The sequence below is a fragment of the Phaenicophaeus curvirostris genome, chromosome Z (assembly GCF_032191515.1).
Source record: "Phaenicophaeus curvirostris isolate KB17595 chromosome Z, BPBGC_Pcur_1.0, whole genome shotgun sequence".
In the NCBI taxonomy this organism is placed as follows: domain Eukaryota; kingdom Metazoa; phylum Chordata; class Aves; order Cuculiformes; family Cuculidae; genus Phaenicophaeus; species Phaenicophaeus curvirostris.
Window position 1 is genome coordinate 74,935,707 of NC_091431.1, and position 19,960 is coordinate 74,955,666.

Sequence of the window (19,960 nt, forward strand, 5' to 3'; positions counted from 1 at the left end):
TCAGCTTCTCAGACCACTCAGGAAGGCAGGTGGAGCTCAGGGACAATCACAAGTAGAGTGGGATCACGGAGGCAGCAGCAGGAAGCCAACTGCAGAGCTACCCAAAGCTCAGCAAATGATATAAGTAGGTTTCCATCACAACACAAATTCCTCAAAACCTAAGTTGGTGAAGGGTTTAGAGGGGAAGTTGTATGAGGAGCAGCTGAAGTCACTTGGTCTGTTCAGCTCAGAGCAGAGGAGGAGACTGAGGGGAGACCTCACCACAGTCTGCAGCTTCCTCACCAAGGGAGAAGGAGGAGCAGGTGATGAGCTCTTCTCTTTGGTGACCAATGTCAGGAAGATGAGCCAGGGGAGGGTTATGCGGGACATTAGGAAGAGGTTCTTTCCCCAGAGGGTGGTGGAGCACTGGAACAGGGAAGCAGTCATGGTGCCAAGTATGACAATATTCCAGAAGCATTTAGCCAAAGCCAACAGCCCCATGGCATGAATGTTGGGGTGTCCTGTGCAGGGACAAGGGTTAAACACAATGATCCTTGTGGGTCCCTTCCAACTCAGGACGTTCTATGACTCCATGAATCTCCACTTGGATCAACTCCCTCTTTCTCCAAAACCACAAAGGTAGCACCAAATAGCTGTTTCCCCAGAAGTTTCTGAGTATCAGATGAAAGTCTCAAGCTACCATAATTATTAGAATATAATTCATGAAAATAACAAACAGAATACAATCACAGAATCGTTTAGGCTGGAAAAGGTCTCCAAGATTATCAAGTCCAACCCTTAACCTAAGTACTGCCAACTAAGCCATGTCCCTGAGCACCACATTTCCACATCCTTTTAAATTCCTCCAGGGATGGGGACTCCACCACCTCCCTGGGGAGCCTTTGCCAATGCTTGACAATCTTTTCCATGAAGAATTGTTCCTAATATCCGATATAAACTTCTCTTAGCACAAATTAAGGCCAGTTCCTCTCATCCCATCGCTTGTTACTTGGGAGAAGAGACCAGCACTCAGCTCACCACAACCTCCTTTCAATGCTCTGTAAAGAGCACTAGCATTACAAACTCAGGTATGGGATATCCAAGGAATAAAACCACTTCAAAATTTTGACTTGGTAAATACAACAGTCACTGAGATTCTTTTTTTTTTTTTTTTTTATCAGAGAAGTCACGCCCTTGCTTCTGCCTCCCAGGATACTGAGATGAGCAATGCACGGGTGCTTTCCAAGCTTGATACCATTGCCTTCATCTCCTCCACCCACAGCCAAGCAGACTGCCAAACACCAAACAGCCTTTGCCACCATTTCAGTTTCACTCCTCCCCACAGCAACTCTCACCCTGCTGCTCCCTGATAACCCAGCCCCTGCAGCAATGATGGCATCATGCCCCTACCAGAGCTTTTTAAAGCTACTGCCAGTGCACAGCCTCCCTCTTCCCAGCTACTGTGGAGATGAGACTCACTTCTCAGTGAACAAATGGTACATTCAGAAACACTTTAGTAAAAGCAGACACTCAAATGAGAGAGGAACGTGTCCTATCAGAGCATCAGCAAGATGGATTCAACAGGAGAAATGCAAATATTTGCTTTCCTCTCCTCTCCCCGGTCCTCTCTGTGTTATGTTTGCAAAACGGGGTCACTTCCAGATGCAAAGCTAAAGGACGTCCCTGGCATGAGCTGCACCACACTGGAAAGCCACTAGCCAAGCAGCCCTGCAGAACAAAACCCACCTGGTTCAATGCCCAAGGGAACTGCTGGTCACCTCCTGCCAATTTATTTTCTGTGATGCTTTTGACCATTCCCCTACAGAGACAGTCCAGAAGTCCTAGTATTTCCATGCTCACTCCTTTGATGGCATTTCCAGCCCTGGGAATGAGGATTTCGGCTCCAGCCTCATGCGTTTTGCAGAAACCACCTCAGTGGAAACACGCCACTGTCCAAGTCATTGCAAGGTCTGCAAAGAGTGCACCAATAGGCACAGAAATGCAGGAGCAGGGGACAACGTGGCTGTCACCAACAGGTACAGCACAGCCACGAACAGAGCTTGTTTTGGCTGCCAGAGCTGATGTTGCAGTAAGAAACCCCAAGGGACTGTTTTTCACAACAGTTCTTTTCATTGGAAAGCAGTTTAACCTGTTTAGAAGGTATTTTTCCTTGTTCTCAAATGAATATTTCCCTCTGTCAAGCACAGTCAAAAGGCTGAGCTTTGTTTGAAAGGAAACCAGCAAGTACCTGCATCCCCACTGACTGCTTCCAGCCAGAAACGCAGGTTGGGAAAGCTCCTGAGCTGGGACTTCCCTGCTCCTCTGATGCTTCTGAACTCCCTTCAGGATTTGCATGCACAGGAGAAAGCCCACATCTTATTTGCCACTGACACTGAGGAAAATAACTTGCAAATCTCTCCGTATCAGGAAATGAAAGGACAGGGGCTGCTCCAGCAGCTAGACAGGCATCAGAGTCAAACCCTATTATCACTCCTCAGATGCGTGTTATCACTACAGTAACTTTATACGCAGTGTCACATATACATCTGCAGAAACCAAATGCAAGAAACATCCCCAGCAATTGTTTAAGTCCCCCAAAGTGGGATGTTTTGTGAGCATGTGGAACTGAGGCACAAGAAGAAGTAGAGAGGTCAGCAATTGCTAACGCCACACAGATGAGCTCAGGGTTCAAATCTGGGAGGCTCACAGCCTCCTCATGGACAAGAGAAGCCCTCAGCAAGGCTCCTACCTCATGGGAAGGATGCTGGCAGGCAGCTCCAGGACATCATCACCAGCATCAGAAACAGCTGGTAACTGAAGGAATACATCAAGATTTCACTTGTCACTCCCACAAATATCCAAGGCCAGCTCAGTGTCTAAAGCACATGGATCTGTTAGACTGAATCCAGAGCAGGGTCACGACCATGATCTGAGGGCTGGAGAACCTCCCATAGCAGGACAGGCTGAGAGAGTTGGGGTTGTTCATCCTGGAGAAGAGAAGGCTCTGGGGAGACTTTGGAGCAGCTTCCAGTGCTGAGAGGGGCTACAGGAAAGCTGGGGAGGGGCTCTGGATCAGAGAGGGCAGGGAGGGGATGAGGGGGAACAGTTTTCAGCTCAAAGAGGGTAGATTGAGATGAGATCTTAAGAAGAAATGTTCTCCTGGGAGGGTAGGGAGCCCCTTGCCCAGGTTGCCCAGAGCAGGGGTGGCTGCCCCATCCCTGGAGGGGTTCAAGGCCAGGCTGGATGGGGCGTGGAGCCCCTGATCCAGTGGGAGGTGTCCCTGCCCATGGCAGGGGGTGGAACTGGATGGGCTTTGAGGCCCCTTCCAACCTCAACCACTCTGTGATTCTGTAATTCTATATTTTCACGCCTGCCTTCGCTGCTCACATTCAGTGCACTTAAGAAAGTGACTATGAGGTGAAGGAGACCCTGTTCACTCCCTCACAGGCTTATTACCTTTGCACAAGATCTGTCCATGCTTGCCTGGTGGCTTCAGCGTTTCTTAAGCTCTGCCTTGAAATTAAGGATGAAAAAAGCCAAGCCTCCATTTTTAACTGGCCTGCTTCCATGGTACAACTTAAACATCCTTAATACATCCCAGTTCAGCCATCTAATACGAATCTCTTCGATGGCTGTTGTGACTCCCAAGAGACTCCTCCATGCCTGAACCACAGGCACTGGACAACTGTGTCAACACAGCAGCCAATTTTTAAAGCAGACATAAATTATGCACAAACCTTTGCATAAGAGCCAAAGACCAGTGCTGTTTACAGGGTTAAAGCAGGTAGAGGCAGATGTAGCCAGGGCCTCTTCCATCTCTCAGGGTGTTTCAAAAACTATTCAGCTTTCAAATTATGAGTTGTGGTTCAGACCTGCACCTGTCTCCAGCATGTCCAGCTGCTGGGCTAGCTCTTTCAGGTCTTGGCCACTGCATTTCATTCTGTCCTAGCTTGCTAAATTACAAAAAATTTGGTGTGAGCAGGACGAGTGGAGCCAAGCCCTTCCAAACTGGCCTCTTCCCTCCCAGACAAATTAACTGTATTGAAGTTCAACCTGACTGGAGCACAGGTTTGTCCAGATCCCTGATGTATTTTGGCTCTTCCCAACTTTGCAGCTGCTTCCCAGGCACATGAGAGGGAGCAGGCAGGCACCAGCATCACCAATGCATACAGAAGCAGCAGAACCACCTTCCTGCCTAACCAGGTACCATCGTTCCCGAGTCATCCAAATATCACACGAGCTCTTGGTATCACGCATGACTTCAGCCAGGGTCACAACAACTGCAATTAGTGCTTCGGGAATTCCACTGGAGTATTTCATGGGACACAACAAGAATTTGGTGTTCAGAGCCCCAATGGATGTTCCAGTGACCAGCTCACTGCAGACCCAGAAGTACACGCACAGGAAATGCATTTATTTAGACAAGCACCAGGGATGGGTTTCTTCCAGCTATCACTGTAACAGCAGGTAAAACAGAATCATGGAATCAAAGAATGGGTTGGAAGGGACCTTAAAGCCCATCCAGTTCCACCCCCTGCCAGGGGCAGGGACACCTCCCACTGGATCAGGGGCTCCAAGCCCCATCCAACCTGGCCTTGAACCCCTCCAGGGATGGGGCAGCCACCACTGCTCTGGGCAACCTGGGCCAGGGCCTCCCCACCCTCACTGCAAAACATTTCTTCCTAAAATCACATCTCGATCTCCCCTCTTACAGCTTGAAACCATCTCTCCATGTCATTTCCCTGCACTACTTGGAGTACAAGGGCTTTGAGTGGCTTTTCCCACTGTGGAAGACGCAGAAATTAAGTCCATGGCTGCAGGCAAAAACAGAGCACTGAAAAACACCTAGAGCTCAAGGATCATTCAAAAGGTTGTCTTCAAAAATAACAATGGAAGTTTGAAAACTTGGACCCCCTACCAGAAACCAACAGTCATTCCAGCACACCCCTAGGACAGGGTTTTTCCCCTAATACACTGCTCATGCAGCACAGGGCATCTTCACATTTTCAGGTGGGCTCTGACACTGCTCCACCACACTGGACAATCACATCAGCACAGCAAATCGCAAGGTATAGCCAGAGCTTAGTTTCAATACAAAATGAAGACAGAAGTTTTGTTGCTATAGTCTGGAAGGATTACAAAGCTATTTTTAATAAAGGGTTATGAGAAATTTTAAGTCGGTTTTGCTCAGCTCACATGGCTTCAAAGATAAAACCTTGCACAAAGAAAACGGCCACAGTGAGTTACTTGACAGAACTTGCAGCACTGAAAATTATGCAGTGACTACTTGAAGAACGCTCTCTTTTGTTGTCTTTGAAGAAAAGGCTCATATACTAGAAATTTAAGCATCAGGTTTGGCTTTCTCACAGTTTTGCAACGTCATAGTGCCACTCCTCTGCAATTTCAGTTACTGTTTTGGCCAGAAACCACAAACAATACTGGAACAAGGATAAAACTGTATATAAGGTTTGTAGCACAAAGAAACACAGAAAGCTGGACATATGGATTAATGTCCTTATGTGTGCAAGATGCATTTCATCAGGTGAACACTCCAGGCAGACTCCTACACAGCTCACTGGGTTCCTCATCCATCCCCAGCCAAAACTGGGCATCAGTAGCTGGACCAGAGCTTCCCAACATCCTACCAGTCACCTCAGTGCCTGAGGGAGCATCCCAAAGGTGATGGGAAACCAGGTTGATGGGCATTCAGGAAGCATAGCAAAGGTGACGGGCATCCTGCAGCCCAGGGATGGTCATCTCCAGATAACACAGATTTGTTGAAAAACAGATAATGCCTAATAGAATAGGAATTGGTAGAATGAGATGCATGCAGGATATACACACCTTTTTCTATTATGTTAGGTATTTAAGCCTGCCATCCAGGTACCTCAGCACATAGTGAGGAATCAGAGAGTCACAGAAAGGTTTGGGTTGGAAGGGATCTTAAAGTCTAGGCAGTTCCAACCTTTGCCATGGGCAGGGACACCTCCCACTGGATCAGGGGCTCCAAGCCCCATCCAACCTGGCCTTGAACCCCTCCAGGGATGGGGCAGCCACAGCTTCTCTGGGCAACCTGGGCCAGGGCCTCCCCAGCATCATTGTGGAGAATTTCTTCCTAATGTCTGACCTAAATCTTCCCCTTCCAATTTAAAGCCATTCCCCTTTGTCCAATCACTGCACTCCCTGATCAAGAGCCCCTTTCAGCACTGGAAGCTGCACTAAGGTCTCCCCTCAGCCTTCTCTTCTCCAGGCTGAACAACCCCAACTCTCTCAGCCTGTCAAAAAAAAAAAAGAATACCAGCAGAAAAAGAAAGAAAACCCATCGTGAACCTTGGAAAGGGTCAGCACATTAAAATAAGATTTAAAAGTTATAAACAATTATTTCTACTCTGTGAATGTCTCCCCCTCCCCCACCACAGAGCTCAAACTCTATTGTCTGAAAAGCGTTTATCTGAAAGTGGGTCATGTCTCCTGGCATTACTAAATCTTCCCAAATTTCCCCTGATTAGTCAAACACGATATCCTCTGACATCTGAGTGACTGAGGTAGCACGTAATGCCATTTTTCCCCTGAACGAGCCGCATCAAAGAGGGTTATAAGCCAAAAGATGGCATGCTGGATAGAGCAGCCACCAGCTGATAGACCCCAAAACACAACCGAGGAAAATCACATTGTTTCCTGGAAGGTTTTTCCTTTAGAAACGTACAGTGTTTAATACAGAATGCAGAGAGACAAGAAACTGCCTTCAGAGTTGCTAAAAGGGTGAAACATCACTGCAGGCATGAAAGATTTCACTGTGGCGTGTGTGCTGGGACAAGCGGTCGATGCCTTAGCAAACCCGTGATATCAGCAGCAAGCAGGGAGCAAACAGCCGGGGTTCTCATGCCTGCTGGCTTGGTGACACCTTGGAATCTTTACTAACACCCAAGAGTTAATAAGAAAAGATTGCATTAGACAGAAAACATGAAGACAAAGGGCACATCTGTGGTAAATGGTGGGTTGCACTCTATCGCTGTAACTGTGGGATTCTCACGGGTGGGAATTCACTGGGGTAGCTGCTGACTGGATACAGAAACACTCTATAAGGTTTGCATCCTCTCAATGGAGGTGATCTCGCTTGTTGCCTCATCGACGGGGTCCATGTCTTAATCGCTGCACCTCACTAACCTACGAACTGCACGGTCTGATTGTTAAAAACACTTCTGCACACTCAGTTCCGGGGGGTTTTCTGTTAGCCACAACATCCAGTCTGCTTCTCACACAGGGTCTCCAAAAACCCCTGCACTGGAGACTAGTGACAACCTAAACTGGAGTAATAAATCTCCAGTGATTCAATATTAAAGTAAAGTCATCCTAGACTAAAAATGAGGGGGAAAAAAACAGTAAGCCAGCTACACAGAAAACACCATTTAAATTTTGGATACAACAGCAAGTAATAGCTCAGACATGATTTCACAGAACCATAGCATGGTTTGGGTTGGAACAGACCTCAAACCCATCTAGTCCCACCCCCAGCCATGGGCAGGGACACCTCCCACTGGATCAGGGGCTCCAAGCCCCATCCAACCTGGCCTTGAACCCCTCCAGGGATGGGGCAGCCACGACATCCCTGGGTAAAACTGGGCCAGGGCTTCCCTGCCGTCATTGCAGGGATTTTCTTTCCAATGTCTGATCTAAATCTTCCCTCTTCCGATTTAAAGCCATTCCCCTTTGTCCAGTCACTCCATGCCCTTGGAAAAAGCCCCCCCCTAGCCTTCCTGGAGCCCTGGGAAGGATGTTCAGCCAGGATGAGTGCTACTTTGGAGACCACAGCTGGGGCTGAGCTCCCTCCTCACCAGAGAGAGAGTTGGAGCCCGTAAGTACTCAACCAGGTCAATGCTTAGATGAAATCCGGGCAAAGTTTAGCAAAGCAGCAGAGTTTGCATTCTGCTAATTTACTTCATGTGACATTCCAGTGATGAAACTTTGCACCACAGAAAAGACTGCCAGGAGACAGCAACTTTTTCAGCCAAAAAAACCCAGAAAAAGTAAATAGAAATAAAAATAATAATAATAATTTTAAAAAAAGAAAATAGTGAAAGCTTGGAGAACCTACAGAATCTGGCATTGCCAAACAAAATATTTTATTTCCAAGACATTCTTTCTTTTTTTAAAAAAAAATGGATTTCTGCACCACTCAATCCCTTGGAGAAAAAGATGGGCTGTAGGGAAGCTGCATTTGGGTGAGATCAGTGGGGTTCGTGCCTGGTGCTAGACTTGAGGATGCAAACACCAGTGCAGTAGCACCTGAGGAAAAGCGTACTCATGTCTTGCCTTTTGTGGACTGTGAGGAGCTGCAGAGCCTGAAAGAGCCCCAGCCATCCCACCCTCTCCAGCATGGAATGCCAGGTTCTAAAAGGTAAATTCAGGCAAGCGTGGTTCCTAAAGATAATTCAGACCCACCTCAAGGAAATGAATATTTTGGGTTTCTCAAGGCTGAGCAGCATTGCTTGTGTCCATCTGGCATCACAAGGATGATCCCCATGCTGCCAAAGTAGAAAGGGTAGCAGGGAAGGCAAAGAAGGATGAAGATGAGCTCTGACAGCTTCGACTCTGAGTTTATTTTGGCATGGTGAGAGCTCACAAGGCTTCACAGCAGCTCCCAGCAAGCAGCAGCCGGGCAGCAGCGATCACCCCCAGGGCAGCTGCACTGCCAGGCTGAATCCCACTGCCCACCCCACCACCAGCTGCAGGCAGAGCACCAGCCCTTCCTCTAACCTTCAGCACCAACAGCTTCTGGAATTCAGATTTGCACGTTTAAGGCACCCAAGTTATATCACAACCATAGAATGGTGTTGGTTGAAAGGGACCTCAAAGCCCATCCAGTCCCACCTCTGCCATGGGCGAGGGCATCTCCCACTGGATCAGGGGCTCCAAGCCCCATCCAACCTGGCCTTGAACCCCTCCAGGGATGGGGCATCCTGGGCAACCTGGGCCAGGGCCTCCCCACCCTCACAGGAATGATGTGGGCATGAAAGATTTCACTGTGGCGTGTGTGCTGGGACAAGCGGCCGATGCCTTGGCAAACCCATGATATTAGCAGCAAGCAGGGAGCAAACAGGTTCTCACGCTTGCTGGCTTGGTGACACCTTGGAATCTTTACTAACACCCGTGAGTTAATAAGGAAAGAACGCATTAGACAGAAAACATGAAGATAATCATAGAATCATAGAAGAATCATAGAATAACCAGGTTGGAAGAGACCCACTGGATCATCAAGTCCAACCATTCCTATCACTCACTAAACCATGTCCCTCAGCACCTCGTCCACCCGTGCCTTAAACCCCTCCAGGGAAGGGGACTCAACCCCCTCCCTGGGCAGCCTCTGCCAGGGACCAATGACCCTTTCTGTGAAATATTTTTTCCTAATGTCCATCCTGAACCTCCCCTGGTGGAGCTTGAGGCCATTCCCTCTCGTCCTGTCCCCTGACACCTGGGAGAAGAGCCCAGCTCCCTCCTCTCCACAACCTCCTTTCAGGCAGTTGTAGAGAGCAATGAGGTCTCCCCTCAGCCTCCTCTTCTCCAGGCTAAACAACCCCAGCTCTCTCAGCCGCTCCTCATAAGGCCTGTTCTCCAGCCCCCTCACCAGCTTTGTTGCTCTTCTCTGGACTCGCTCCAGAGCCTCAACATCCTTCTTGTGGTGAGGGGCCCAGAACTGACCCCAGGATTCGAGGAGCGGTCTCACCAGTGCACGTCTGTGGTAAATAGTGGGTTGCACTCTATCGCTGTAACTGTGGGATTCTCACAGGTGGGAATTCACTGGGGTAGCTGCTGACTGGATACAGAAACACTATATAATTTTTGCATCCTCTCAATGGAGGTGATCTCGCTTGTTGCCTCATCAACGTGGTCCGTGTCTTAATCGCTACAAAACACATTTCCCCCTAAGATCTCATCTCAATCTCGCCTCTTCCAGCTTCAAACTCTTCCCCCCATCCTATTTTTGCACTCCCTTATCCAGAGCCCCTCCCCAGCTTTCCTGGAGCCCCTTTCAGCACTGGAAGCTGCCCTAAGGTCTCCCTGGAGCCTTCTCTTCTCCAGGCTGAAGTACTCCAACTCTCTCAGCCTGCCCTGCTAGCAGAGGTGCTCCAGCCCAGCTCCATGAGCTCATCTCCATGGCCTCCTCTGGATGGAGTCCAACAAATCCCTATCCTTCCTGTGCTGAGGGCTCCAGAGCTGGATGCAGGACTCTAGGTGAGATCTTACCAGAGAACCCGCAGAGAAGTAATTTCTTACAAGGGCAGGTGGAGACAGGAGAGCAAGAGGACAGTGTGACGATGTGAAGCACTGATAAAGCACTGGATGAGTGTCATTTGGTCTTTCACTTCCTTTTAATTTATCTCTGGTCGCTGAACATAGTAGTGAAGGTAGGCACTGGCCAGGCAAGAAACAGTTTTCCATGGGAAAGGCTGGGAAGAGCCACATCAGCATTCACACATCCACCTTCCACTGAGGTCTGCATGGGTCTAGAGCTGGATCTTCCTTTCCTGCAACCCTTACCTAGTCTCTAAAACAAGATATGTGGTCCTACCTGGGACAAATCCAGGACCACAGCAGTCCAGTGCAGTCATGTGAAAGCCACCTCCACCTCTTCACCTCCACTCTACCAGGAGACTGAAGTCCTTGTCTGAGAACCTTTCTGTCCCCAAAGCACTTGGAGAGTGTTGCTCCTCTGTCTGTTCATCACATTCACTGCCCAAAACCCAGCGACACCCACAGCGCACATGTTATCAGAGCTCAAAGTAATTAAGAAACATAAATCCACTAAGGAGTTACTCAGCTTAATTAGATTGAAAATTATAGCTTCCATCACCTCAGTATCTCTGTATCCACTCACTGCCTTGAGATATGCTTACACCGACTTTCTGCTCACTTGGGGCATAGCATCAAGGACCATCTTCATGAAGGCACAGGAATCAGCTTTCTTTTTTAATTTTGGGGGTTTTTTTAAACAGTTTTCAACCCTTATTTGCTAAGAAACATGTCAGCATGAGTTGTCTGCTCATGCACAGCCAGCTCGTGTATTTGGCAGCTGGAGGTTTGTCTGAGCCACCTGTAGGGCTTTCACAAGAAACAGGACATTCTCATCACCGTTCTCCGTGATTTTTAAATGCCGTCTTTAAGTGTATTAAGGGTCTTTTTTTTTTTCCCTTTGGAGAGCGGTGACTCGCCAGGACGCGTCTCCGAGATGTAACATGTCATTTTGGTAAGTAGTGGCCGTGACTCATCCACAACACGTCCTGCTCCCAACAGCCCTGTAAATGGTGGTTATCCCATCCCACCTGCACCTCACATCTCAGCAGGGCTATCGTAAGGCCGCTTGGGCAATGACTCACGGGAAGGGTGAAGGTATGAATTTAAGCACTGGCTTTGTACCTCGGTGGATCCTCTGAGGGAAACCTGTCCCTCTATGGAGCCCACCAGACCTGCGGGGCTGCTCGTGGTTCAGCAGGATAGGAAGCGGTCATGAGACAAAAGGCTTGGTCAACCTCAAGCATGGAGATGACTTGTTATCAATTCTTGTGAGGAGGGGAGGCCCTGAACCAGGTTGCCCAGAGCAGGGGTGGCTGCCCCATCCCTGGAGGTGTTCAAGGCCAGGTTGGATAGGACTTGGAGCCCCTGATCCAGCGGGGCTGGAACTGGATGGGCTTTGAGGTCCCTTCCAACCCAAACCATTTCATGATTCTGCGGTACCACCAAAATATGCTCATCTGAGAAGACAAAACATGGACTGAAAGAGGCAGCGATGGCCCATGCATTAAGAAGGAGATGGCCATGGTATCCTAACCTGCACAATAAACAGAACCAAAGAGGGCAGCAAGACATATTACAGAGCATTTTTGATGATCTCTCTAACTGCCAGAGCGGGGCTTGAATGTCCTAACAGCACCACTGCTTCATATGGAGAAGCACAAGGAACTAAAAGCCAGTAATTTTTTTTTAAAAAAGCCCATGGAGGTTAACATCAATCAATAAAATTAAAAAAAAATAAAATAGGGTTTGCTTAAAAGTGGCAAAGGACAGTGGCACAGCAGGTCAGGAGCACACACTGCTGGATGAGCTGTACCATCATCCCACCTCCCCACACCAAGCCACTGGTTTGGGGGCCATACCCTGCAATTAAAGGCTTACATTCCTTATAGTAAAGGTTTATAAAGCTATATTGCTTGTAATCCTTGCAGTCCTGCCTTTAACACGTTCAGGTCATTCCCATGAGTCACAGGTTCCAGTCAGCTGGAGAAGACTTTCAGCATGGACAAATGAGGACAAAAGGAGAGCACCGCTGGAGAAAAGGTCACATTTTCAGCCTGCAGGCTCTTCCTTGTATGGATGTCCCTCTCTAAACCCTCTGGATACTGCAGGAAAGGCAAAGAGCAGAACTACCAAATCCTTAATAGCTTTGTTAGTAAATCTGATGAATTTACCACGACCTGGGCATCACATTAAAGAGCATTCAAAAGAGGAACACCATGTGAAGACCATCAACGACCAGCCCCTGGTCCTCCCCAGCCCTGCCACCATCTCCGGACAGGTCCTTGTTCATTTCTGGAGGACCAGGCTCAGCCAAATCCCAACCCAATCCCGTGAGGTTTGTCTTGCAGCAGACCAGAGGCATATGAGGGACAACCAACAAGCTCAAGACACAGACAGCTCACAGGGAATTTTTTGTTTTGCTAAAGAGAAAATTAGAATAGAATGATAGAACCGTTTGAATTGGAAAGGACGTTAAAGATCACTCAGTTCCAACTGGATGCCATGGGCAGGGACACCTCCCACTGGATCAGGGGCTCCAAGCCCCATCCCACCTGGCCTTGAACCCCTCCAGGGATGGGGCAGCCACGACGTCCCTGGGCTACCTGGGCCAGGGCCTCCCCACCCTCAGCATGAAGAATTTCCTCCTTATGTCTAGTCTAAATCTGCCCCTCTCCAACTTACAGCTGTTATTCCTCACGAGAATGTAATTTCAGGTGTCTGCCAGGGGCTCGTGGACTTGCTGCAATAAAAGCAGTCATTTTCCTGACATGAACTGTAGTTTGTGCTGATATTTCTTTAACTGCCACGAAACGCCTTTGTTTGCGGAACAGGTCAAAGAGCAGATACAAAAAACCCAACACAGGGCTTCACCTACACTACCTGCTATTCATTACACCACCAACTAACTCAGCAGGTCCGAAGTCCACCTTCACTCTAAAGCTCAGCTGCTGCTGTGGTTTCCTTCCCAGACAACTATCCTAGTAAGGACACAATACTCCTTTTTATTTTTTGGGCCAGAACAGACTAAAAGGCACATCCAAAGTGCCTAGAGCAACCTGGGACCAGCCTCGAACACAGAATCACAGAACTGTTTTGGCTGGAAGGAACCTTCAAGCCTATCCAGTCCCAACCCCCCTGCTGCGGGCAGAGACACCTCCCAGTGATCAAGGTGCTCATAGTCTTGTATATACACATATTTATATATATATGTATATATATGTGTATATATATGTATATATTTTTATATATATATATATAAATACAGATAGGGACATACGTAGCCTTTTCTCTTGGTCATCAGGAGGCACACACTCATTCATTGTTTTCTGCACCTGGTTATTGGCAGCAGAGAAGAATAACGAAGCAAAAATCCTCACTTGTAAATACATTCCTCAACTGTGGCCAAGCTGCCTGTGACAAATACCCTCTGTCAAACTCCTCCCTCAGGACAGAAAAGGTTAAGATCAACTCTTAGGTGTTTAAGGCACGGGTGGACGAGGTGCTAAGGGGAATGATTTAGTGTTTGATAGGAATGGTTGGACTTGATGATCCGGTGGGTCTCTTCCAACCTGGTTATTCTATGATTCTATGATTCTAACTCATCCCATCCCATCTGAACAAGCCATGCATTGCCTCCATTCTAGACCCAAGTTTCCATCCTGCACCCTGGAGCTCACCCAGCAAAGAGCTACAAACTTGGGCTTGTATGCATCTCAGTATCCCTTACAACTTTATCAGGGCAGGAAATCATACAAATAATTCTTTAAAAAGGCAAGTTAACTTAATCCCAACCAGTACAACAGCATGAAGTAGGAATCCAGCTAATGAAGCCTTGCTAGAATTATTCCCAGGGCTGCGCCCCGGCACAGAGCTCCATGTTCCTCATCTCGGTGGCTCTCATCTAACGCCAGCACCGACACTGTTAAATGCAGAGCTGAGACGAACAATTGCATAAACAGCAATGAAAACAGGGTTATTTTTGCAGCGCAAAGCCTCTGGCAAGGTGTGCCCTGCAGCGGGACGCCCAGCCGCACTGCTCCAGCAGAGCACGGGGCGAACTGCAGCCACCTCCTGCCCATCAGGGGAGGGAAATGCCCACAAAAGCCACCAGCACCCATCTCTCACCATCCCTGCACCTACTCAGGGCCATATAACCAGTGGGCTGCGTGGTATTTAAACCCCCAAGCTTGGCTTTGCTTTTCTCTCCTCCATGCTGTCCCAGGGAAGCCAAAGAGGGTCCCTGAGTCACTGTGGAGGTGGCCGTGCCCTTGGCACGGTCCCCAGATGCAGAGAGCTGGCCAGAGCAATCATATTTTACATTTCAATGATATTTCTCTCTGCGACTGCAGCTAATAATGAGGCAGGATTGGGAGGAGACTGGGAATGCTGAAGGATCCAGCTCCTTCAGTGAGACGGCCCTGTATCCAAACCAAAATCCCACTGCGACCTCCAAGCTGTCCCTGTGCTTTGTGGCATGACCCAGACATATCCTCATAATCTAAAAAAAAGAAGAAAAGAAACCCAAAACCTTCAAGTACAACCTGACTTTCCTAGCAGCAGCTGAAAAGAGCAGAGGCAGGAGTTCAGGAGTTCCCTATCCCCAAGAGCTCTACAGAGGTCCCACAGATGACCTAGAACTGAATTCCATCATTTTCCCTGTCCCCCACAGACCACTTTCCTACACAATATACAGAAAATCTCTGTTCCTTCCCAGCTGCTTCTCAACCCTGAACAAACACACAGGCAGTCGCTAAGGATAAATCCTCCCCGAGCCTTGGAGGATAAATCATTTTCAGAAAGGTTTTATGCCAGAAGGTTTATGCCAATTCATTGACTCAATCAGCGTGTGATCACACTGGCAATATTCGCTCTTGAAAAGTCTCTCCCCACGGTCAGGAACCACCAATCCATTCCAGCCACTTTATTTAATACCACAACCATAAGTGAAAACCGGAGAGTTCTCTAAATCCAACACTAGCCGTTAGAAGAGGATTTTTTTTAATGCATTAAGTTCTATCATCTATTAAAAAATACTTGGCAAATAGCAGTCACTATGCACAGTGGCAAGAGAAAAAAAAAAAAGATAAATAAATACCCTGGTTTCTTTCTCATATAGAACTGCAAACCTTCTGAGGAGCGTGTCTCAAGCTGCACAACAGCCCAGGAGCAGACAGGCACAGCTTATTCCCTAGCCTGGCAGAAGCACTATTTTGCATCATGTTCAGAGGCTATGCTTAAATTAACAATTAACATATTTTAAGAAGTACTTTTAAGAGAGCAGAACATCAGGAGCAAAAGCAATTATATTTGTTTTAGTAATAACAAGAGCGTCACCTTACAATAACGATGGCCAGCCATGCAAACAAGTCTGAACTCCAGTTTAACGCTGCAGATGGCGTCTCCCAGAGCGTTGTCCTCCCTCCAACCTGCCCAGCACCCAGCTCAGAGGAGCAGAGCATCCCCGTTATCTCATTACAGAGCAATGCTAGCATCTGCACGGGCTTACAGGGATTGGGGATGCAGTTACCTCAGCTGTGGTTTAGCTGCATCAGCAACAGGTTTCTTTGGAGGGGTCTGGCTGGAGAAGAGGGAAAGAGAGCTGCCTTCACCTCCTGCTTCAGCTAAATGGGGCTTGAGAAGCTTCAGTATTGGCTGAGCAGCATCATCAGCACAGATATCCCACCACTGCCACGCTCCAGCAGGAGCCCTGAGGACACAGCAGGAGCAGGACTGGCCCCAGGCAGCCTTGGGAAGATGTTTGCATGGAGTAACTGGGCCATACACAGGTTAGACAAAGCCCCACCAGCTCTCTCTCTATCTGGAACTAGCTTTTTGCTAGCAAGAGTCCTCAATGATAAAACCTCCCCTTCTCCTCTTGCATGCACCGGTGCCGGGGGCTCCAGGACCAGCTCCGCACCCCTGACCAGACTGCTCCTCTTCTGCTGGAACGTGCGTCACGCTGAACTCGTTTTGTTTCTGCCACAGCACAAAACCCACAGCCAGACAACCCTGAAGTCCCCAGGTGCCACATCGAGAGCAGGAAAGTATTATAATGATCTCTCTATAACTGTTTACCCAAGTGGAGTCCTACGTGCTTGAAGGCTGATGCAGTTTTGGAGCTACTCGCATGCTCGTAATTAGGCACAGCTGCTAATTATCTGGTTTGGTGGGGGCTATTAAACACCAGTCATCCCTGCTCAGACATCACATGGAGAGGGCCTGCATCACCAACTCACAGCTGCTGGGTGTTTTAAGAAGAGGTTCCTCTCCAGCTTAAGTGCTCCTCAGGGCAGTGCCGAGTTTAACACAGCAGAGGCTTAACAAGCATGAACGTAAGCACCAAGAACATGCTACATGTCCCACAAGGTCCCAGGAGATCTTCTGCAAGCATCAGCTGGAAGTTAAGGGCTCTCTACACAACACAGAGTGGCTCCCATTACAGCCCAGCCAGAAGGAGGGGTGGGAGGACCTGAAAAGTCTCGCTCGGCTGCTCTGAAGTAGCTCCCAGTTTTGTCCATCCTCGTTCAACCAGGAGGAGGAAGGACTTCAAGACAGGTACTGTTGTGGTTGTGCTAATGCAACACTGTGCATCGGATCGATAAGCTTTTACCGAGACGGCTGTATCGATTCCAGTGGATCGTCCGCCTTCCCTCCCTCTGCATCCTCCCTCAAAGAGCCTGATCCCCATCCTGCTGACAAGGTGATTTAGGAGTCCCCACCTCTGCGCTTGGAAAGTCACCTCCTGTACTGTAACACCCCCCAGAAGCTCTCCCCTGCTGCTTTCCTCTGCTCATCCCTGTGTGCTCCATGAAAGCATCTTCTGGCAGCCGGGCACAGAGGGTGCATCAACACCTACTGTGCAGGGCACAGCAGCCAGCAGGTTGTCTTCTCCCCACCACACTCTGGTACCTTACACGAGCTACGAGTGGAGCTACAGGGACCAAGAGACTGCACTCACGCACCGGTGATCTTTCCGAAGAGCAGGCTAGAGAAAAACACACCTACTTCATCTTGGGGTCCTGCGTTAGCAAGTGCCACCACCAGGCACAGTATCTTAAGGCTGCTGGGTTCCTTGTGGATTTTAAAGCCTTCTTTGCTCTTTTCTTATACACTCAAGGAAGCATTTTCCTCCTGCTTCAAAGCCCAGAGCCAGAACAGAAGCCCCGTGGAGAACAAGACCCTGCCCCACGTGGATTCACAGCACCATCCGTGGCCCCACCACCAGCATCCCTAAAATGTCCTACAAGACAGACGGACACCATCAGAGGGGCCAGCGCTGAAACGCTAGGTCTCATCAAGAATCTTTGTTGTTACAAAAAATAAGCTAAAAATTAATGACGTGCGTAGATTACCACTAAATCCCCACCACCTCCTAGGTGCCTCATCCAAGAGTTTCGAAAAAGCAACAGGACCACCAGCAATGCCCAAGCAGGCACGTTATGCCCATTCAGTACATCAACGGGAGAATAAACCTGAGCAAGTTAGCATAAAAACACAACACAGGTTAATTATCTGATCATTAAGAATCAATTAACGTGGTTGTTATAACCCACAGAACGGATAACATGGCACTTGGAGCCAGCCTCCCCTTCCCCCAGGGATGCTTGCCATCGCATCCAGGCATCCGATGAGATGCTGCAGTCAGCATGCTGGAGCAGCAGCGTTCCTTGTGCTTCCCTTTAGATTTTCCAAAGGGAGAGGGGAAAAAGAAAAAAAAGGGTTTCCAAAACTTAGACTCTGCTTTTGAAGTGTTTGCGAGAAGGACTGAGGTCAGCCTGCTCACAGGCAGCCCCGCTCAATCCAGCGGATCTTCTTAAAACTCCCGCAGGTTCAAAGGAGGAGCTGCCAGATTCACTTTTCATTCTGCATCCGTTTGACTTCAATGGCCAAAAGAATTAAGTGGCAGCCCCCAATATTACATAAAAACTGTCTGCAAAATGAGTTACAGAAGCAGAAGCCTGCAGCAAAGTTAAGCCTGGGAAACTGGCACAGAGACAAGACAAAACGTGGTTCCTTGAGAGGGCTGGTGCCAGCCTGGTAATGTCCCCATGCTGATCATGGTCACAGAAAGAACTTAAAACACTGAAATTCTCATTATTGCAGCAGAGGATGCTGGCACCTTACAGCCTTTCAGCAAAACCCGTGCTGAAGCCAAGCACTTTTCTCGATGAGCCCCTGCCTAGCATTATTGATGGCTTTTACCAAGCACATTCCCCGGATCCCGGCTGCCCACGGCACTCCTGGGTAGCTTCGGGAAGACACGGAGCACGGGGAGAGAGCTCTCTCCGTACCAGCTATCGCTCCGTACCAGGCAGATCTCCTGCGTGTGAGGAGCTCTTTCGCCACGCAAAGCCGATCAGCAAGTATCTCTCTGGATACAAACCTCTTGCTGGGAAGGGGGCAGAAAGAAATAAACTGCATGGAGCACATCCCCAGCCCGTTTTTGCCAAGGAATGGGAATACCCTGCGCCCTGCCCGAGCATCCCACAGCCAAATAAGCTGGAAAAAAAAAGGGAGGGGGGGGAGGAAAGAAGAAACATCTTCTCTAAATCCAAAGCTCTGCTTAAAAATTAGCAACTGAACTTTCTGTGTTCAGAACAGCCACTTTTTAGGAGCAAATCAGGTTTTCCCTCTGGGAAGCGATGGGGAGGGTGACTGGCTGGCACCCTGGGTGCCGTCCGGCGGTGCGCGGCGCCTGGCGAGGCCACCAGCCATGTTCCCTTCCTGCCTGCCAGGAGGAAGCGGGTGTGCTCGGTCGCACCCGTCCAAGGCACTTATTCAGGAGTGGCAAAACAGAAAAAAAACTGGGAGCCAGGCACCTTTTTTCACCTTTTTCCACTTTCTCCAGGAGCCTTCTGGTGAGTTATGGCACTTGTAAGGACTGTTTTTTCCCCTCTCCCTCCACACTGGTGTTTTAGGAATAGGAAGGAAAACACAATCCAACAAGAATTTTGGGAAGCCAAGTGTGTTTAGCTGTGCGTTCGTCCTCCCTGTGCTACCTGACCCCACGACGGATGAAATCAGCTCTGTCACAACCTTGACAGAGGGGCGAAGTTCACCTTTCCCTGCACAAATCCAGCTTCCTCGTTCTCCCGGGAGGTTTGGAATCCCGGGAGGGTCTATTCCCACCATGGAAACCCATCGTGGTACCCGCAGGTGCAGGGATGCTTGGGGAGGGATGCTTGGGGTGGGACGCCGGGGTGGGATGCCGAGGTGGGATGCTCGGAGAGGGATGCTCGGGGAGGAATGCTCGGGTGGGATGCCGGGGTGGGATGCCGAGGTGGGATGCCGGGGTGGGATGCCGGGGTGGGATGCCGGGGTGGGATGCCGGGGTGGGATGCTCGGGTGGGATGCTCGGGTGGGATGCTCGGGGAGGGATGCTCGGGGAGGGATGCTCGGGTGGGATGCCGGGGTGGGATGCCGAGGTGGGATGCCGAGGTGGGATGCCGAGGTGGGATGCCGAGGTGGGATGCCGGGGTGGGATGCCGGGGTGGGATGCCGGGGTGGGATGCTGGGGAGGGATGCTGGGGAGGGATGCTCGGGGAGGAGGAGGGGGAGCGCGGTCCCGAAGAAGCAGGGGAAGTTGCAGGTCCCTTCCACGATTGGGAAGCGATCCCTCCTGGAATACAAGGACGCTCGCCCTCCCCGCCCCGCTCACCTTGGTGTAAAGCTGCGCGGTGGACATTGC

The 19,960-nt window shown here is 49.3% G+C and overlaps 1 protein-coding gene across 1 annotated transcript in view; it reads right to left on the reverse strand.

Moving 5' to 3' along the window:
• Positions 1–19,960, reverse strand: part of MYO5B (myosin VB) — a 161,092-nt gene extending 141,132 nt beyond the window's left edge. The window contains exon 1 of the mRNA XM_069880976.1: positions 19,931–19,960. Within this exon, the coding sequence (XP_069737077.1) occupies positions 19,931–19,957 (27 nt within the window). The 5' untranslated portion in view covers positions 19,958–19,960. The remainder of the gene's footprint in view (positions 1–19,930) is intronic.